Raw genomic sequence first — 19810 nt, 5'->3', positions numbered from 1 at the left:
CCCCACATTTATTTATTTTTGAATTTGATAGTTGAAGAACATAATTTTTTTTTAAAAGATAGTTTCAACTTATGACATGCTTTTGATGATTATTTTTTATTATCAGATCAAGATACCAATTGACAAATTTTTTTTTTACCAATTAAACTAAATGGAATCCAAAAAGGAGAATTGAAACTTGAATATATTCATTGAAAATATTAAAAAGTGATGTATGAATTACAAAACTCTGAAAATACCTAAATTACTTTCTAGAGAAAAAAAAAAAAAAAAAAAAAAAAACCGTATCGTAACATGATTTATTGATGTTAATTTACTGTCAATATTATATCTATGTTATATTATGGCTCACAGACAAAACCTTCATGCCTGCCTATAAATTAATTGAATCTCACTTATAATAATAATAATAATAAAAATTACACAGATACGATTTACACACTTTTCATGCCATTTTTTTTTTAATCATTTTTATCAATTCACACACAAACCCTCAATTCGTGAATCGTGACCAGGGGCTAGTGGAATTATTTTACCGTATGAATTGGATTTGTAGCTAATAGGCAATAGCCCAACAACCCAAGTCGGGTTCATATATACCTCCTATCCCAACCTTGGAACTTTTATATTTTATATTTTTTTGTTTTTCTTGGGCAGCTTCCTTTTAAGAGTAAGGGTTTAGCTTACTTTAGTATTTTTTTTAATTAAACATGATCTTGTATTTTAAATATATAATGAGAAGTGGTAGTGAGTTTTAATCTCCACATTTTATTTAGTTAGTGGATGATGTGACAATTTCTCATTAAAAAAAAAAAAAATTCTAGTTAAAAAAGTACTGGAGGTAAACCAAACCTTAAAAGTAAGGTCCCTTCTAAAGTTTTAATAAACTACACAAAAAAAGGGTTTCATTTTAATAAACAGGGTTTTAATGGGAAAAAAATGATTTTAATAAATTGTACCTAAGTATTAGGTTTTAATTACTAGAAAAATCTTTTTTATTCGAGAAGAAGTGCTATATCCATAACATTTTCATAATACTTTCACAAGAAATTATAAGTGGTAAGTTGTTATTGGTTTTAATTTAAACCTACTACTAAAGTTACTTTTTTGTCCATCAATAACAATTCATAATAACCTTTTACTTATGATTTGTTGTGAAAATATTATGAATGCGACATTTTTCTTATTTGAATAAGAGATTTATAATCGATTCTTATCTTTGGAAAAAAAAAAAAAAAAAAAAAAAACCCCATCATTGTTTGACTTGTGTTAAAAGCAAGCTCTCTAAATAGAATGGGATTTTTCTTATTGAATTGAAGGAAAAATGAGAGAGTACAAAAATATATATCTCTTGTTAGGGACATATTTTATGTAATTGGCTAATTCTTTGACAAAATACACTTGTAATTGGGTAGATCTATGATAGGTTTAGTACTTTAAGAAACAAGAGTTCAAGTTAAGTGTTAAAGCCATGAAGATTGACCAAGAAACAAGTGAACAAAAGCAGCTTATTAAAGCTTGACAGATACCTCGACAAAAACAATATCTATAGAGATTTAAGAACAAAGCTTGAAAGAAGCTGAATCTGTCGAGATCTATGAAATCAGAATTTCCAGATCTGATTTTTGGCTCTAGCTGACATGTATATGTAGGGTTTCTTTTCTCATAACCCTAGACATATATAAGGTTTATTTTAAAAGTCGTTATATATGGAGAACATATGCAGAAAGTGACCTAGTACCTTATTCTCTCTGCAAGAATTTGCTGCGTCTTTTGTGCCTTAGGGTTTTGTAACCAAGTACTTCTTGATCTTCATTGTTGATAAAGTGAAGAATTTTGCAGCCAACAACATCTTCAAGTTGCTAGAGTTAGGTACTGGGATCTGTGCAAAAGGGTGGCGTTCATATATTGAAGAGTTCAGAGGTTCTGAAGTGGCAAAAGATTTCTGCTGTAAGTTCATCTACGGGGATTGTAGAGTCTAGGGATAAAGGTTTTGTACTAGATCTGAAACTTCTCTTTACTATAGTGAATTGCTTGTCGAAAAGGTTTCCCCCAGGTTTTTTTTTTTTTTGTAAAACTAGTTTGTTTCATTAATTTTCCTGGGTCATCATATCTTATCTTATTTACTTTTCCGCTGTGCATGATATTGATATTCGTTTGTTTTAACAAGGTTTATTCATAATAAATTTAATTAACAACTTGGGTTAAAACTTGTTAATTCTATCAACCGGGGTCCAAATTTCCTAATATCTCCCATTCTGGTATATATACACCAACACAGAGCAAGGAGAAAGAAGAAGAAAAAAGGTGCCAAAAAATCTAACTAACTAACTACCATCACTAATAAATTGGAACCAATTACATCAAGACACGTGGTCAAACTATATAACTGTTTCTGGTATTAGCTTCTGCATATGCTGATCTTGTGACTTCATTAAGCTTAACTCTATCGTTTGCCCAATTCCATTATACGACATTGCCGTTTCTTCCTTATTTTCTTTCCTTTTCTTCAAAGCATCGCGATTTGATCTCTTAACACTTGGTCCTGAACCTCAGGTTCTAAGACTTGCAATGATAATCAAGAACTTGAGGGCTTCAAAGGCTTTGAAATGAAAATATCTATTAAACCCAATTTTCCTACTAATTTGATAAAAGCTGGAACTCCCAAAGCTTTGGTGAAAATATCCGCAACTTGTGAATTACTAGCAATATAAAAAGTCTTGATAGCACCCTCTAAAATTTTATCTCTCACTAGATGGAAATCCACCTTAATGTGCTTAGTCCTTTCGTGAAAAACAAGGTTTGCTATAATGTGCAGAGTAGCCTGGTTGTCACAAAGGAGCATAGTAGCTTTAGGATGATCAATCTTCAAATCCTTGAGCAATTGTAATACCTAAGTTATTTCACATGCCACAGTAGCCATGGCCCTGTATTCTGCCTCAGCAAATGATCTAGACACGACTCCTTGCTTCTTTGATCTCCATGACACCAAAGAATCACCAAAAAACACACTATAACTTGTTAATGATTTTCTTGTATTAGGGTAGCCAACCCAATCTACATCACAAAAGGCTGCAAGGCTGAATTGCTTGGAAAGAAAATTCCCTTGCCAGGTGAAGCTTTGACATATTGTAGTATCCTATTCACTACAATCACGTGAGGTTCTCTTGGCTGATCAAGAAATTGACTAAGCCTATGTATTGCATAGGTGATATCAGGCCTAGTTAGAGTCAAATACAAGAGCCTACCTATGAGCCTTCTATATTGATTAGGTTTTGAAAGAAGCTTCCCGTCATACTTGGACAACTTCAAATTTTGCTCCATAGGAACCTTCATTAGTTTGGACCCTAGGAAGCTTGTGTCCTTCAAAATCTCCAAAGCATACTTCCTTTGATTTAGACTAATCCCTTTATCAATCCTGGCCACTTCAAGGCCTAGAAAATACCTTAAAACACCAAGGTCCTACAAGCCAAACTTCTTGTCAAGTAACTATTTTAACTCACTAATATAAGTAGGATTGTTCCCTATTAACAGTATGTCACCCACATACACCAATAGAATAGTAAATGAAGATTCTTATGAGTGAGTAAAGAGAGAATAGTCAGACTTAGACTGAACAAATCCCATTGTCAAGATGGTTGTTGAAAATTTCTCAAACCATTGTCTAGAAGCCTGTTTTAGACTATACAAGCTCTTGTTCAATTTGCACACTAAATTGTCCCCCTTGCTGTGAAGAGCTAGGTGGTAAGCACATGTAAACTTCTTCAGCCAAATCTCCATGGAAAAAGGCATTATTCACATCTATTTGGTGAAGAAACCACCCTTTCACAATAGCTAAGGCCAAAAATATTCTGACAAAAACATATTCTGCAACTAGAGAGAAGGTCTCAGAATAATCCAACCCTTCTCATTGAGTGTAGTCCTTAGCAACTAACCTAGCCTTGTATCGTTCAATGGACCCATCTGAGTTATACTTGATCTTATACACCCATTTACACCCAATGAGAATCTTACCATAAGGCAAAGGTGTGAGAGACCAAGTGGTATTTTGTTCCAAAGCAGCAATTTTTTTATCCATGACAGCTCTCCATTTAGGAAATTTAACTGCTTGATGAAAGAAAGCAGGTTTTGAAGGAGTAGTAGTGACAGCCATGACAAAGGAATGAAAGGTTGGACCAAGGTGACAATAACTTAATCCATCATAAATGTCATAAGGAAGGAAGGCCTGATTCAGGTTTAATGACCATTGACTTACAAGAGTAATCTTGTGAGGTAAGATGGAGGTTTGTGAACTCTAGTTGATTTTCTTAAAGGAACAGGAGGAACAATATTTGGAGTAAGTGAAGAAGAGATAAGGGATTGTGAGAATTAGTAGAGACAGAATCTGCAGAAAGGGATTTTGCAGAAAGTGGTTCTGTAGAAGTACATGGGGAAAAATTTGGAACAAGTGGAATATTTGAGGGAAAAGAAGTTTGAGAAGTAAAACAAGGTGATGGAATTTCTAGAATAACATGAGGAAAAACAAAATTGTACAAGTATGAAGAAAGGGACAAAGTAGGTGAAGGAATGGATGCTAGAGGGAAAATGTGCTCATAAAAAATATTGTCTCTTGATATATAAACAGATTTAGAATCTAAATCCAGAACTTTATAGCCTTTAATGCCATGAGGGTAGCTCATAAACACACACTTTCTAGCTCTAGGTGCAAATTTATGTCAATTATGGGATAAAGTTGAAATAAAGCATAAGCAACCAAAACATTTAAAATGAGAATAAGAAGAATTTTTAAAAAGAAGTTCATAAGGACTCTTATTATTTAGAGTTTTAGAAGGAGTTCTATTGATTAGGTACATAGTAGTTAAGATACAATCACCCTGTAGAGAGGGAAAATTCCCGACCTATCACAAGCTGAAACGTCACATTACCAAGTCCACAAAATACAGCCAATTACAGAACACCATGTATTGCTGCTAGGTTTTGCTATCACTATTCAGAAGCCAACAGAAATTTGCCAAGTGTCATGCAAGAGCCAATCACGCATCAGCGCACGTGTAAGCGATGACTCAAGCAGCCTCGCACGTGTAAGCGATGACTCAAGCAGCCTCGCACGTGTAAGCGATGACTCAAGCAACCTCGCACGTGTAAGCGATGACTTAAGCGGACCAATCAAGCTGTGACATGTGTCACCAATCAAGCTCCGCCACGTGTCGCTCACCCACCCCAAAACTCCTATAAATAGAAGCCTTCCTGAGACATTTAGAGGACCAGAATTCAGAAGTGAAAAAGCTCTGTGAAGATCAAGCCTCAAAACCTCCAGGAACTTCAAGAACTTCAACCCCAAAATCGGAGAACATTCGAAGCGGAATCATCTAGATCATCTACCTAGATCCTAAAGTTTGCGGGAATCAAGCTCAAAGGTCCGAAAACATCAACAAATCATAAACCAGTGAAGCTCTACGGATTCAAGCTTCTAAAGCCCCGAAGAACTTCCACCACAAATCTTCAAATACAAAGAACATTCGAAGCAGAATCATCCAAACTATCTGCCTAGATCTCAAAGTTCACTGGAATCAAGCTCAAAAGCCTCCAGAAACCTCAAACAACCACAAATCAGTGAAGCTCCACGGATTCAAGCCTCTAAAGCCCCGGAGAACTTCCACAACAAACCTTCGAAGACGATGAACGCCCGAAGAATACACGAAGAACACAAAGAACATGAAGAACAAAGAATTTCTAACAAGCTCATAGCCAGAGATTCATTGTAATTCTGTTCCAAAGATCTTCAATCCATTCTTCAGCCAAATTGAAGTACATTGGGTGTTCGAGTCAAAATCACATTACTACAAATCCAATCAACAAGTCTTTTAAGGAGATCGAATCAGAGGATAACTCTTTTGTAATTTCAGAGAATTGTACCACACAATCATCAATACAAATTCACATTTACGAAACAATTTCACTTGTTCGACTTTATTTCCAAACGAGAGATTTAGTCGCTTACACACCCCAAAAAGAGAGAGGCAAATGGGATTGAAATTTTAAAGCTCTAGCCACATTGAGGTTATGTTAATGCTTCCTTTCAACAATGGCATTTTGTTGAGGTGTGGCTATGCAAGACAATTGATGCAAGATACCCTTGTCTTTAAAGAAATCTTTTAGAAAAAAATTTGTTCCATTATCAGTCCTAATACACTTAATTTGGGTTTCAAATTGTGTCTCAACCATAGAAGCAAATTGTGAAAGTAAGAATTGTGTCTCAAATTTATGCTTAAGTAAATAAACCCAACTGCACTTAGAATAATGATCCACAATGGTTAAGAAAAAGCTGAAACCTTCATTAGTAGGAATTGAAAATGGTTCTCAAACATCACAATGCACAAGTTCAAAAGGGAAAGTAGAAACATTGACACTTCAATTGAAAGACAACTTCTTTTGCTTGGAAAAGTGACAAACATCACAACACTATGAGTTTACATTCTTGATCATAGCAACAAGATTATTTAACAAAGCTAACTTGGAGTAAGATGGATGACCTAAACGACTATGCCATAAGGCAAATGTAGACAAGGAAGCATCAGAATGAGCAGCCAAAATAGTAGCAGTGTGACATTTTTGCAACAGATAAAGACCTTTACTCTCTTTACCCAAACCAATCGTGCTCCATTGAGCAAGGTCCTGGATAAAACAACAATTACCAAGGAATATAAGGCAACAAAAATGAGACTTGGTAAGTTGACTAACTGAAATGAGATTAAAGCTAAATGAAGGAACACATAAAACTCCAGTTAGAATCAAAGTAGCAAAAATTTGCACAATGCCTATGTGTATGACTAAGGCTTGTTCCCCATTTGGCAAATAGACAAAAGTCTGAACAATAGATGTAATAGAAGTGAGCTGAGACACTGAATAAACCATGTGATCAGTGGCTCCTATGTCAATAATCCAATCATTGCTTTTATAAGCTTGCCTATCTACTACATGTGCAAAAAAAAAAAATGGAATGGGACTGATTTGGGGGAATCCAATAGGGATTACCTGAAAAATTGGCATTGTAGGAATGATAGATGATGCAAAATGAGGTGTGGAGCTAGAAGCCATCACAGAAGCAGTTTGATGAGAAGCAAAAACCCTAGAACCTAAACCTGAACCTATCAATGACATCTCTTTAAGAGAAGAGATGAAGTTGAGCAATTGATCACATTGATTCTATGAAATAGGACATTGTGGTACATTCTGTAATGATGAAGCAATAGAATGATTCACATATGATAGGGAAATAGTCAGTGGTGAGAAATTCTGGACTTCTGAACAAGCATTTCTACCAGAGTAGGAACCTCCATTGAAAAAGGAATTTCCATTGAAAAAGGAATTTCCATTGGAAAAGAAACCTCCATTGGAGAGATCTAAATTCCCAAAGTTGCTTGAAGGTAAGATAGCTGAAAATTGATTAGTTGTGGGCCTATTACTTCCTCTTGGCTTATATCCTGGAGGATACCCATGCAGCTTATAACACTTATATGCTATATGACCTGTGAGTCCATAGTAAATACAAATTGGCCTTTCTTTCTTAGAGTTTCCACCCTTTCCACCATGATATCCTTGACGTTGACCTTGATGGCCATGATATCCTTGAACTTGGCCATGATAACCATGACCTTGATATCCCTTGCTATTTTGTCCAGTATTAGCAAACATAGCAATGGTTTCAACATGATAAACCATATTAACACCATGACCTATGCTTCTTGTCTTTTCTTCTTGCAAAATCAGAGAACAAACTTTGTTGATGGAAGGAAATGACTTAATCAACAAGATTTGGCTAGTGATATTACCATAGCTATCGTTCAATCCCATCAAAAAATGAAAAATATGTTCTTTATGTTGAGCATCTAATTGAGAATGTTTAGAACCACAAGTGCAAACAGTGAAAGGTTGATAATTGGTAAATTCATCCCAAAGTGTTTTGAACTTGGTAAAATAGGAACTCACTGAGATTGAACCTTGTGAAAGATGAGAAATTTCCTTTTGAAGTTCACACAACCTTGGAGAATTTCCTTGCAAAAACCTATCTCGGAGATCGATCCACAAATCCCTTGCAGTGTTGATATACATCACACTTGCCCCAATCTCTTTGTTGAGAGAATTGGTCAACCATGAGAGAACTATGGTGTTGCACCTACTCCAAGTATTGTATAGTGGTAAAGATGGATCTGGAACAGGAATTGCACCATTCACAAAGCCAAATTTGTTTTTGGCACTCAAGGCCAAGAAAGCTGATCTAGCCCAAGTCATGTAGTTCTCTTGTCCAATCAATGGCTGTGATGTGAGCATAACACTAGGACTCTCAGTTGATGGAAGAAAATAAGGATTGTTTGCGGATTCATTGGCCATTGACATACTAGAAGAAGGTAAAGTTGTAGAGTTGGTTGTGGTTATGTTTGTTGTGGAATTGGAAGCCATGATTGAGCTACTGAAGCTTTAATACCATGTTAAAAGTAAGCTCTCTAAAAAGAATGGTATTTTTCTCTTTGAATTGAAAGAAAAATGAGAGAGTACAAAAATAAATATCTCCCACTCTGGTATATATACACCAACACAGAGCAAGGAAAAAGAAGAAGAAAAAAGGCGCCAAAAAATCTAACTACCATCACTAATAAACCAGAACCAATTACATCAAAACATGTGGTTAAACTTTTTAACTGTTTCTGGTATTAGATTCTGCACGTGCTGATCTTGTGACTTCATTAAGCTTGAAAGCTCGAAATGTGTGAAAATACAAGAGCTTGTTTAGACCCCCAATTCAAATTATGGCTTGGATGATTTTACACTAACTTAATACTAAGTGCGGAATAGTGTAAAAGCAAGCATACAAGCAAGAGAGCTACTCTAATCCATATTTAAAGCAACATAGCAGTAAAATGAAATGAACAAGAGTAGGGAAGAGAGATGCGAACACAGATAACACCGAGACGTGTTATCGAAGAGGAAACTGAAGAACTCAGCGAAAAACCTCTCCATCGCCCTCCAAGCGGTAATCGATCCACTAAACAATCAGTTGAGATACATGGGTAAGCAAGAGACCCTCCAAGCCTAATCTACCTTGTATACCTAAGCCCTCCAAGCTCCTACTCCAACAAGGCTTCTCGGAACCGTTTCTTGTCTAGTTCTCCAGATCCCGCAACAAGCTCCATGTTGCATCTGCCATCCTTGGCTTCTTCCAATGTTTCCCAGCAGCACAAAAACCTTACTGGACACTCTCAAAAGGTGCGGTAAGTGTTTGGGCTATTGACCTCTCAATGGTATAGAAATGGAGAGGTAGGAGATGAGGAAATTCCACAGACAAATGTGTAGAGAATTGTTGGTATAAAAATTTCTAACTCTCAAGTGTTTTAGCTAGGGTTTTCTCTCAGAAGCTCTCCTTCACATTTGTGGGTAATATGGGTATATATAGTGAGGGTACAGAAAGTGTATATCAGGTAGTACAGACTGGCAGAACAAAATATCTCACGAGTGTCTCGCGGGAAGGCCTTACCCACAAGATATTCGAGAGACAAAGCGGTCTCCATTTGTACAGACTCTTCGCATTTCAGTCATGTGCAAGGCACATGCTTCACTTCGCGGGAAGTTTAGTTACAAGACACCCACGAGAAGTCTTCTGGTTTCACTTGCTTGAGTCTTCACACTCTCTCTCTCTCTCTCTAACACACAACTCTTACAATCACAACCCACAATAAATACAGGATACACAAGATTGAATATAATTACAATCAAATTTGGCATGGAATAAAAGCCAACAAAATACAAATTTGTAAATCACAACTTTACAAATCTTTTTTCTATACTTTCAGCAAAAAGTTTTCAGTTTAAGCTAAATAAGCTGTTCCAAACGGACACTTAACTTAAGATTTATTTTTTCTTTCATGTGTCATTGTTATTAGTACCAAATTTAATACTTAAAGAACTGTACCTAAATTTTACAGCTCATTATTCTATGAAAGTTTAATTAGTGTATAAAATACTATGAACGTTTAGACCCCCAATGAACAAATTACCAATTCAAGCTTAATATCAAACAATTAATGTGCGGAATATGAACATAAGCTAAATACAGAATTGATAAATAATCTAAACCAAATAAAATCATATCCACAGTAGAAATTAAATGGCAAAGATTAAGGGAAGAGAGATGCAAACACAAGGACAATACAACGATGTGTTATCGAAGAGGAAACCAAAGCCCTCAGCATAAAACCTCTCCGCCGCCCTCCAAGTGGTAAATAATCCGCTAAAGAATGTAGTTGGGATACATGAACAGTAGAAGAACCTCCAAGCCTAATCTACCCAATGTACCTAAGCCCTCCAAGCTCCTATTCCAACGAGGTTACGCTAAACCTATTTCTTTTTTAGCTTACCGGATTCCGCTACTTGACCATAGCATCAACCAATATGAAATTAGTCCCTTCTTAAAGACTTCCCAAACACCAAATGGCCTTCTCACATATATGGGTATGGTGAGAAAAGATTTTGGTAATGTACCTCTCAAGGATGTAACAATGGAGAGGAAGAGAGTAGAGGAATTTGAAAAGTCTCTATGTGAAGATTGTGGATGAATCAATCTTGTTTTTCTCTCAAAATTCTCTCTGGAAGCTCTCTATATTTCGTGGGTATAAGGTTCTATATATAGTGGGGTGAGAAAGGAATGCGAAGAGTCAGTTTTTCCCAAACAGGGTGATTTAGCGACTTGGCCTCCGACTAGACTGAGTCGCGAGTTAAAGTCGCGAGCTAACGGCCTGGCCAGCCTGGGACTTTTATCCTATAATGCAACAGTTGGCATGACTCTTCAGCTTCCCTGTATGCTTCATACATATGCCAGCTTTGACGGTTTGCCAGTCGCGAGTCAGCCGCGAGTCCCAGCCGTGAGTCGCTGCATCTTTGCACAATCTTGAGCATTTCTTCACACTCTCTCACTCACTACCCTTACATGATTCCCACCTAAATACAAGGTTACTAATTGCTAAAATACAAGCAAATTTGGCACGGAATAAAGCCAACAAGATGGTTGATAAAATTCAACCTTACATTCTATATCTATGCATCATGGTTACAATTACCAATTATTGGATTACATATACAGGTTCATTTTCTCTCTAGGGAGATGGTGTACTTGGGCTCAACCATGGTGAAGTATTTTTTGGCTAGCTTGGTGGATTTTTTGATGGTCATGCTTAGCAAGCTGGTTTATAGGGACCTGACCAAGTATGGGATAACGAGGCCTACAGAGGGTCCTTTTTATATGAAGGTTAAGTATGGCAAGTATCTGGTTGTTGATGTCGGTATGTATAAATAGATCAAGTCAGGGGAAATTCAGGTAAGAATTTTGTGTGAGAAAATGGTTCATGTACTTAAAAAGTCAGATTATCTGTAAGAATTGTTGGTATCAAAGCCAAATTTGATCTACACTAAATTTATAAGTTGGATTAGGTTTACTTGTTTGATAAGTACATGAATCTGTAATGAGTTTTAGTTTTAATGAGGGCAAGTGTAATATAGTTTTCAATTAATAGATCTAATTTAATGGCATTCTATCGTTGTCTGTGATATTAAATCCTAGGTCAATTCCTCTAAACTGTCATTTTAAAGTAAAGAAATTATTGTTGTATATGTTAGGTGTTTGAATGAAAAGGATACTTCAATTTATTTTTGGCCGGTTGGCGATCTTGTCTAATGGTAAAACATACATGTCTTTAACTGCTTTTCTAACTTGGTCCATGAAGAGCAATGAGCTGACTTTAATTATTTTCTGAAATGGTAAATGAGTCACATGTATTTCATCTTCATGTGTAAATCTTATATAATATACTTTAATCACTTTTAAGCTTTTGTTTGTTTTTCTTTTTCATATGCTTGTTTATTGATTGGTCCACACGTTGACAGGTTTTGCCGGCAGAAATACTTCAAATAAAAGGGAATGACATACTTTTCAAGAATGGCAAGTTACATCCATTTGACAACAATAACATTATTTTTTGTACAGGTTTGAAGAGGTCAACAAACTTGTGGCTTAAGGAATTGGTAGGGTACTCTCTATCCTATACTGTTATTGTTTTTTTTTATTTTTTACTTTGAGTTAAAAAACTAATTAATATGATTTTTTTTTTTTTTGAGAATGTTTCAACCTATGGTAACTGAACCCACATTAATTAATATGATATTAATAACTTTTCTATTTATCATTTATTTTTATTTGAAAGGTTATAACCCTATTTTTGATATTTTTATTTTAGTTTAAATTAAGGGATAGTTTTGGAAACCTATATCCATTAATTTGAAAGATAATAAATAATAGATCTTTTGTTTTGCTAAACATAAATAAATAATTGTTGTTCCTTAGAAAGTTGAATTTCCTAAACATCATTTATAATATGGAGCTAGGAGAGTATCCTACTGTAATATAGTAGGTGATGAAGTTGTCCAATTTTGTCTTGAAAAAAAATGTAATAAAGATTTTTTATTTTTTAGTGAAGGAAATAAGTTCTCCATCCTTTTTAAATTATTCTTTAATGTGCTTTGGTAGGGTGTAAAATATGGTTTAAACTTTAATTTAGCTTATTAGTTTATTTGCCATATTAAGTACAATTTTTTAAAGTTTCTTTTTTATTTTCTTCTTAAATACATCTTATTCAAATTCCACTTATTAATATGACCCCTACAAAAAATAACTCCACTTTTAAAAATAAAACTACAAATTTTTAGTCATACCAAATAGATACCATATTAGAACTATAATTTATTTATTTTTTTAAAACTAGTAACTATTTTATTGTTATGAGCAGGGGGATGAGTATCTTTGAGCGAGGATGGACTTCCAAAACCTATTTATCCTAATCACTGGAAGGGAAAGAATGGCCTATACTGTGTTGGACTATCTAGAAGAGGGTTATATGGAATTAGCGCTATTCTCAAAATGCAACTAATGATATCAAGTCCATTATGTAATGTCTCAAAAAAGGAGAGAGAGAGAGAGAGAGAGACTACTGTTGTGATATAATCTTGTTTTGTTTATTTCTTTCGTGGAGCATTAGTGCTGTGAGCAAGTGATACAAAGGAAGTGAAAATTGCAAAGGAGTTTTTACAGGCACTTAAGAATTAAGAAAGAGAAACAATAGAGAAGTCAAAAGCTATGTAAACTTTGGTTTTTCGTTTGTACCCTTAGCCTAAGGGATGCCATATTCTTGCCCACAAATTGCATCTTGGGCTTGCTCTTGCCAGTAAGGCTAAGAACCATGGACATCTCCTCCCTCCGTTTTTGTTTTCTGGGGCAGATGTTGAGGTCCCCCTCCAGGTTGTCTCTTTCCTTTTGAATTAATAAACATATTCATTCAAAATAAAAGATTCTTAAAAAAAAAAAAAAAAAATGTTAATCAAGGAAACATCCAAACATGACATTTTTGGCTTTATGCCATCTGCCAAGCAAATGCAAATTTCCAAGAACAATTGAACAATAAACAGTAACAAGCTACATCTCCATACTGCTACTGGGCCTGTCATGCATTAAATGATAAACAAAACAAAAAATTGAGACATTTGCTTGTCATTTTGCAAATGCTTCTGTTCCAAAAAATAGAATCACAAAATGAAAATGGCACTGTCGTTTGTCAAGCTAAAAACACCATGACAATCCTGGCTACTTGATATTGTTAAAGTTGTTGGGTGATTGAAAAAAAAGAAAAGAGAAAAGAATGAGCGGAACACTAAGGTAAGTTCCTTAGTACAAAAGAACTCAAAAACTCCTTCAACTGTTGACTAGATTTCCCTTACTTGACTTGAGTGATCTAATTGATATTTTAACGATCGAGTTCATATTACATGGATAATTATTGTATAGTCCCGGTGCAGTGCTCTAGGCTCTCACAATGAAGATTGTGAGAGTCCGGAGTATTTCTCTGAGACTATACATTGATTAGGAGAGTACACGTTCTTGTGTTTACTAAATATTGTGGACCTCCTTCATTTTTTAAGATTTTGAACTTAGTGTGGGCATGAACCTTATTGATATGACATGTGTGTCCTATCTTGTTTCGTGCCTGTGAGGCATTTTTCTTAACTTTTAGTAAGCTAACGTGTTATTTTATTATTATTTGGCCAAGTTAACGGTTTGTTTAAGACGCCATCAAAAACACATTCTCAATGCAATCTTTACTACTTTCTTGATCGGAACATTGGTGTACTGTTCTTTTCTTCTTTTGAAAAGTATTTGCATGATCTAGAGGAAATGTATTATTAGAAAGGTTGTTCTTGAATTTTTATGCAATCATTACTGTCTGATCCACACTGAATTTTACTTTAAGTTGCACGAATTAACCTTTTATGCACAATACTTTCGTGTGATTCTATAATATTGAGAGATTGTTCCTAATCTTATCTTTATTTCTATTTTAATTACTGCTTGTTTTGACCAAAAGTGTGTTTATTCACAAAAATATTTCCATCACCTACTAGGCGACATGGCTTCTACACAAAATGATTTTCATCGTTCTTAGTTTTTGTTCACCCCTGATTAACCTAAATTGGCCTCTTTTCCCTTTACTTTCAAAACCCGGTTCCTCAAAATCTAGCTACAAAGAACCTTACCTCCATTGAGATTCATAGCAATTACCAGAAAAGTAACTTGTTGGAAACCAAGAAGCAATGTAAATGCAAGAAGAGAAGTCTCAAGTTTGAAGGTCAAGCATGTGTTTAAGAAAGTGAATAGGTACGGCACAAAAGTGTGTGATCCTAGCTTTTTTTTTCATAGTTGTGTATGTTAATGTATTGGCTACTTTGGAAAAAATACACAGGATGATGATTTTGTTTTGTACTTTGTGAAAGCTGTGGTCCTGTGGATTTCACTTTTTTTTTTTTTTTTTTTTTTCAAACTTTAAAAATTTGTTTGTTACTTTTCAAAAATCAAGTTAAAAAACATGACGATTTTTTTTGGGCCCAAAAAGAAAGATATGTGGATGGGATTTGCTTGTGTCATCATGCATTTATGCTGACCCAACTTTGGCAGCTCAGACTGGGCCTGCTTTCAGGATCATGATAGATTAACAACCAAATGTATAATGTCACATCTCTATCTCTAATTCTTCTATATCAATATCATATATACCTCTATATATAAAAAGCATCGCTGTGCAAAGCAACAGTAGCAAAGCTACACTGATTTTGGTTTATTCGACCAAACTGTTTCACACTTTTTTTTTCTTTTGAAAATATCGTCTGAACTCGCTTTTTTTTCTTTTTTTTTTAGCTGTTAAAATATTATCACAACAAATTGCCACAATATTTTTACAATTTTTGAGATGTTAATTTTTTATAAACTAAAATAAAAAAATATATATATATATATATATCATACCATAACCAACCACAACTAAAAATAAATGTATTGTGAAAAAAAATGTGCTACATCCACAACATTTTTTACAACACTTTCATAACAAATTATAGTTGGTAAATTGTTATTGATTCTAATTTAAACTTTTCAATGAAATTGTTTTTTTGCCTACTAATAACAACTCGTAACAACTTACTATTTTAAGATTTGTTGTGAAAATATTGTAAACATAACATTTCTCTTGTGAAAATATTAAGACATTTTGTTGTCGTCATAATATTTTCACAACTACTAAAGTGTCAATTTTTTACAAGTCAAAATAATATATAACAAAATTATAAAGGTAATACGAAAATGTTATACCATTATGTTGTGTTTCTAGAATTTTTTTTTTTTTTTTTTTTTGGTTTAGTCCAATTTGTTGAATCAAAATTCACTATTTCACATACAGTTTTCTTGGATTGACTTTTTGTATTTTTTATTATATTTTTATCTTTACGTACCATTTTAAGTAAAAACACATAGTTTTACACATACACAAAAAAAAAAAATTAATAATAATAAATTAGGATAAAAACACTTTTCATCCTTTATGTTTGGAATAGTTCACAATTCTTCCTTAAACTTTAAAATCAAGCAATTTTCCCCTTAATATTTTGAAAAAAAAAAAAAAAAGCAGATATGTCATATTATTATTCTCTCAGTTAAACCCTAATGAAAGCTTATGATTCTTAAAATATTACATTGTGTAATGTCTAAAATACTCCTGCTAAATTTTAACATTTCAAAAAAAAAAAAATTCACGTATTTTGAGTTTTAGATGGCAGTAATGATTAGAAGTTGGAATTGTGATATAAAGTGTTTTATTTATTACCTAAAGAATTGTAATATAAGTTCGAAACTTATAATTTATCTAATGGGAAATTCGATGACACATGCTTTTCTTTTTTTCTTTTCTTTTCCTTGCCTAAAATGAGTGTTCATTAAAAACTAAGCTAAATATTGCACCGAGACTCATATATAATGATAAAGAAGAAAATATGAATGAAAGATTTGTCATTGTATGATTGAAGATATTTGATGAAAAACTTCAATTGTAGCATATGATATCATTCATTACAAAAATTTAAATATTGTGATAATGTCTTAACAAAACTCGGTTGCTTATTGTTGAAAGATGGTGATATTCATTATGATTCTTAAAAGTTTTTAGTGGGTGGATATTGCCTTTAGTAAATAAGTACTAAGAAACTATTATAGTAAAAAAAATATATTCATATGTTAAATAGCTATCATAACTTTACGTGTGATTAACTATTAAAATTCTCATACAAATAAAATTAACTTTGTATGACATACATTTTTTATGTATATAGTTTCATACTTCTTCAAATAAAAAATTTATTTTAATTTTCTCATTTAAGAGATAGCACGTGCCTTGCACATGCCACCCTACCTAGTATGTATAAAAAGAGCCAATAGGCTCATGAACAGTGTTATGAACGGTATTTTTGGTTTAGTGAGTTAACTTCTTTTTTCCTTCAAGTTCACCAACTTGGTTTGAGCTTTTTTTTTAATTTTTTTTTTATTCTTTATATGTTTACTTTGTACTTGTAATGTAAGTTTACATTGTATACACACAAAAAGTGGCAAATATTATATATATTTGCAAAAAAAAAAAAAAACTGTACAAATTTTGCAAATTTGTCAATTTTCATGTGTTTACAATATAAATTTGCATTGTAAGTGCAATATATATTTCTATATATAAAAAGAGTGAATGAGAAAAGTTATATTAATTTCGTTACAGTAGTTTTGGTTTGTTCAATTTTCATTGTTTTACTAGCCGCTTTTTTTTTCCCCCTTGTGAATGCATAAAGTTGTAGTAGATTTGCTATATTATTTTTGGTTTGTCCAATTCGTGCTGTTTCAGATTATAATAAAATATTAACACCACAAATTGGCACAATATTTTCACAATTGTTGAGATGTTAATTCATTATAAGTCAAAATAAAATAATAAAATATCATACTAGAACCAACCAAAACTAAAAATAAAAGTATTGTGAAAAAGAAATGCTACATCCACAATAATTTTCACAACACTTGCATAACAAATCAAATGTGTTAAATTGTTATTGGTTTTAATTTAAACTTACTAACGAAACTACTTTTTTGCCCACCAATAACAACTTGTAGTAACCTACTACTTATGATTTGTTATGAAAATGTAATGGACATAGCATTTTCTTGTGTGAAAAATGTTAAAACATCTAGATGTCGTCACAATATTTTCAAAACTGCTAAGCTATTAATTCTTTACAAGTTAAAATAAAATATAACAAAATTATAAAGATATTATGAAAATGTTGCGTCATTTTGTTGTGTTTTTAGAAATTTTTTGTTGGTGTAATCAACTTTGTTGAGCCTAAATTCACTATTCCACATACAATTTTCTTGGGTTGACTTTTTGTATATTTTTTTCTTACACATACTTTTACACACAAAAACAAAAACAAAAACAAAAACTTAAGAAAAAAAAACTTTTCATCATTTATGTTTGGGGTAGTTTACAATTTTTCCTTTAATATTTTGGAAAAGAGCAAATATGTCATATTGTTATTCTCTCAGTTAAACTCTAATGAAAACTTATGATTTTTAAAATATTTTATTGTGAAATGTCTAAATTACTCCCGCTAAATTTTAACATCCTAAAAATTTTATTTACGTATTTTGAGTTTTAAATGGTAGAAATTCTTAGAAAGTTGGAGTGATGATATAAGGTGTTTTATTTGTTATCTAAAGAATGTTGATTTTCTAGGTTTAAATTTTCAAAACTTATAATTTATCTAATGAAAAATTCGATAACACATTTCATTTGTTATCTTTTATTTTATTTTTTAAAATTTTCGTAGCAAAACTCAGTAGTTTATTATTGGAAGATGATGATATTCGTTATCATTCTTAGAAATTTTTAGAAAGTAGATATATTGTCTTTAGAAAATAGGTACGAAAGAACTATTATAGTAAGATAAATATTTATATGTTAAATAGCTACCCTAACTTTGTGGTTGATTAAAATTCTTATATGAATGAGATTAACTTTTTTACAACATAATTATCAAAATTCTTAAAATTAATGTCTCTTTTGATTAATGTAAATTTCTATATACTTTAAAAATCAAATGATTTATATCATTGTTTTGTGATACAAATAAAATCTAGAATTGACCTTAATCACTACTTTTTTTCCATAGCAAGTACGTGCCTTGCACGTGCTACCCTAACTAATATATATAAAAAGCGCGAAACTACAGCGTTTTTTATTTGTTCTTATAGTAGCTATAGTTTTCTTTTTCTTTTTCTTTTTAGTCATCGGATTGTGCTTTTTTTTTTTCTTTTAAATATTTATATGAGTAAGCAGCTATATTGTTATATTGACACAAAAATTGTTAAAAAAGTGCGAATGCACATAGCTACAGTAGCTACAATGTTTTTGGTTTGTTCAATTGACTCTGTAGCTACAATAGCTATAGTTTTTCTTTTTTTTTTAGTCATCGGTTTGTGCTTCTTTTTTCTTTTTTTTTTTCTTTTAAATATCTATATGAGCTGGCGCATATATATATATATATATATATATATATATGTAGGGACACGATTTTTAACGATCCAAAGATGGCTTTGGGCTCGTATGTAAAAGGCCCGAACAATATGATTTGTAGAGAGTGGGTTTGGAAAGGCTAGACTTTGGTCGTTGGGTAACGGTTCAGTCAGGATTTTCATGGAAGCCCATTCGAAGGTGGATTTGGTATGTACGTCTAAGCCTTACACGGATGTGGTTTGAAGATCTATCTCCTCGGAATTAGTCCGAGGAGCGTCTCGCCTTCGCCGTCCTCCTTTTTTATGAGTTCGTCCTCTCCCTTTTCTCTGGTTCCTGGGCAGCCCCCCCTGTCAATGCAACGAGCTTCCCTTTTATACTAGTATTTCCTTCCCATTCTTCACCTACGTGTCCGTTTCTCCTTGTTCGGGGTGGTTACTCGTCTTGTCAATCCTCACATCAGAGTGGTTGGGAAAAGCTGGACAGCATGGTATGAGTATGGGTTTGTCAGGTGATGGGCTCCACATTAAGGCGTTGGCAGCCTTCTCCCTTGTGCTGCTCTTGTACTGAATTTGTCCTTTTCTTCAGGCTTTTTTGTGATATGTTGGGTGTAAAGTCGTCCTCGGCCACATCCTTGGACCTTCAAGGAGCTTTCATTGTGCGTTCTTAGCAGTAAGGCTCCTTGGCCTGGGTTTTGGGCTTTTAGTACAAAGTGGGCTGGGACCTCAGATTTCGGGCCCCACAATAACCCCTCAAAATCCTGCTGCCCGACTTTTTAGTTGGGGAGGAGGGTTTTGGTGACGTTAGGCCCACATTATGGCTCGCTCAAATCCAGT

The 19810-nt window shown here is 33.4% G+C and overlaps 1 protein-coding gene across 1 annotated transcript; it reads right to left on the bottom strand.

Moving 5' to 3' along the window:
* Nucleotides 1-3682: 3682 nt before the first annotated feature.
* On the bottom strand, nucleotides 3683-7161 carry LOC115970427. The gene is made up of 5 exons (XM_031090064.1): nucleotides 7036-7161; nucleotides 6742-6867; nucleotides 6475-6675; nucleotides 3936-4225; nucleotides 3683-3851 (listed from the first exon to the last, which is right to left on the bottom strand). The coding sequence occupies exons 1-5, from the start codon at nucleotides 7159-7161 to the stop codon at nucleotides 3683-3685; spliced, it is 912 nt and encodes a 303-aa protein (XP_030945924.1).
* Nucleotides 7162-19810: the final 12649 nt, after the last annotated feature.

Source organism: Quercus lobata, chromosome 12 (genome assembly GCF_001633185.2).
Source record: "Quercus lobata isolate SW786 chromosome 12, ValleyOak3.0 Primary Assembly, whole genome shotgun sequence".
Taxonomy (NCBI): Eukaryota; Viridiplantae; Streptophyta; class Magnoliopsida; order Fagales; family Fagaceae; genus Quercus; species Quercus lobata.
Note: the sequence above shows the minus strand (reverse complement) of the source record. Positions and strands in the feature narration are given on the sequence as shown.

Excerpts from the sequence above, each read along its gene's own strand:
- LOC115970427 (XM_031090064.1), bottom strand. The coding sequence starts at position 7,161 with ATGTCATTGATAGGTTCAGGTTTAGGTTCTAGGGTTTTTGCTTCTCAT. Across the intron at positions 6,676-6,741 it reads TTAGCTTTAATCTCATTTCA|GACCTTGCTCAATGGAGCAC; the intron begins GTTAGTCAACTT and ends TGTTTTATCCAG. Across the intron at positions 4,226-6,474 it reads TTGTTGCTATGATCAAGAAT|GCCTTCCTTCCTTATGACAT; the intron begins GTAAACTCATAG and ends AACCTGAATCAG.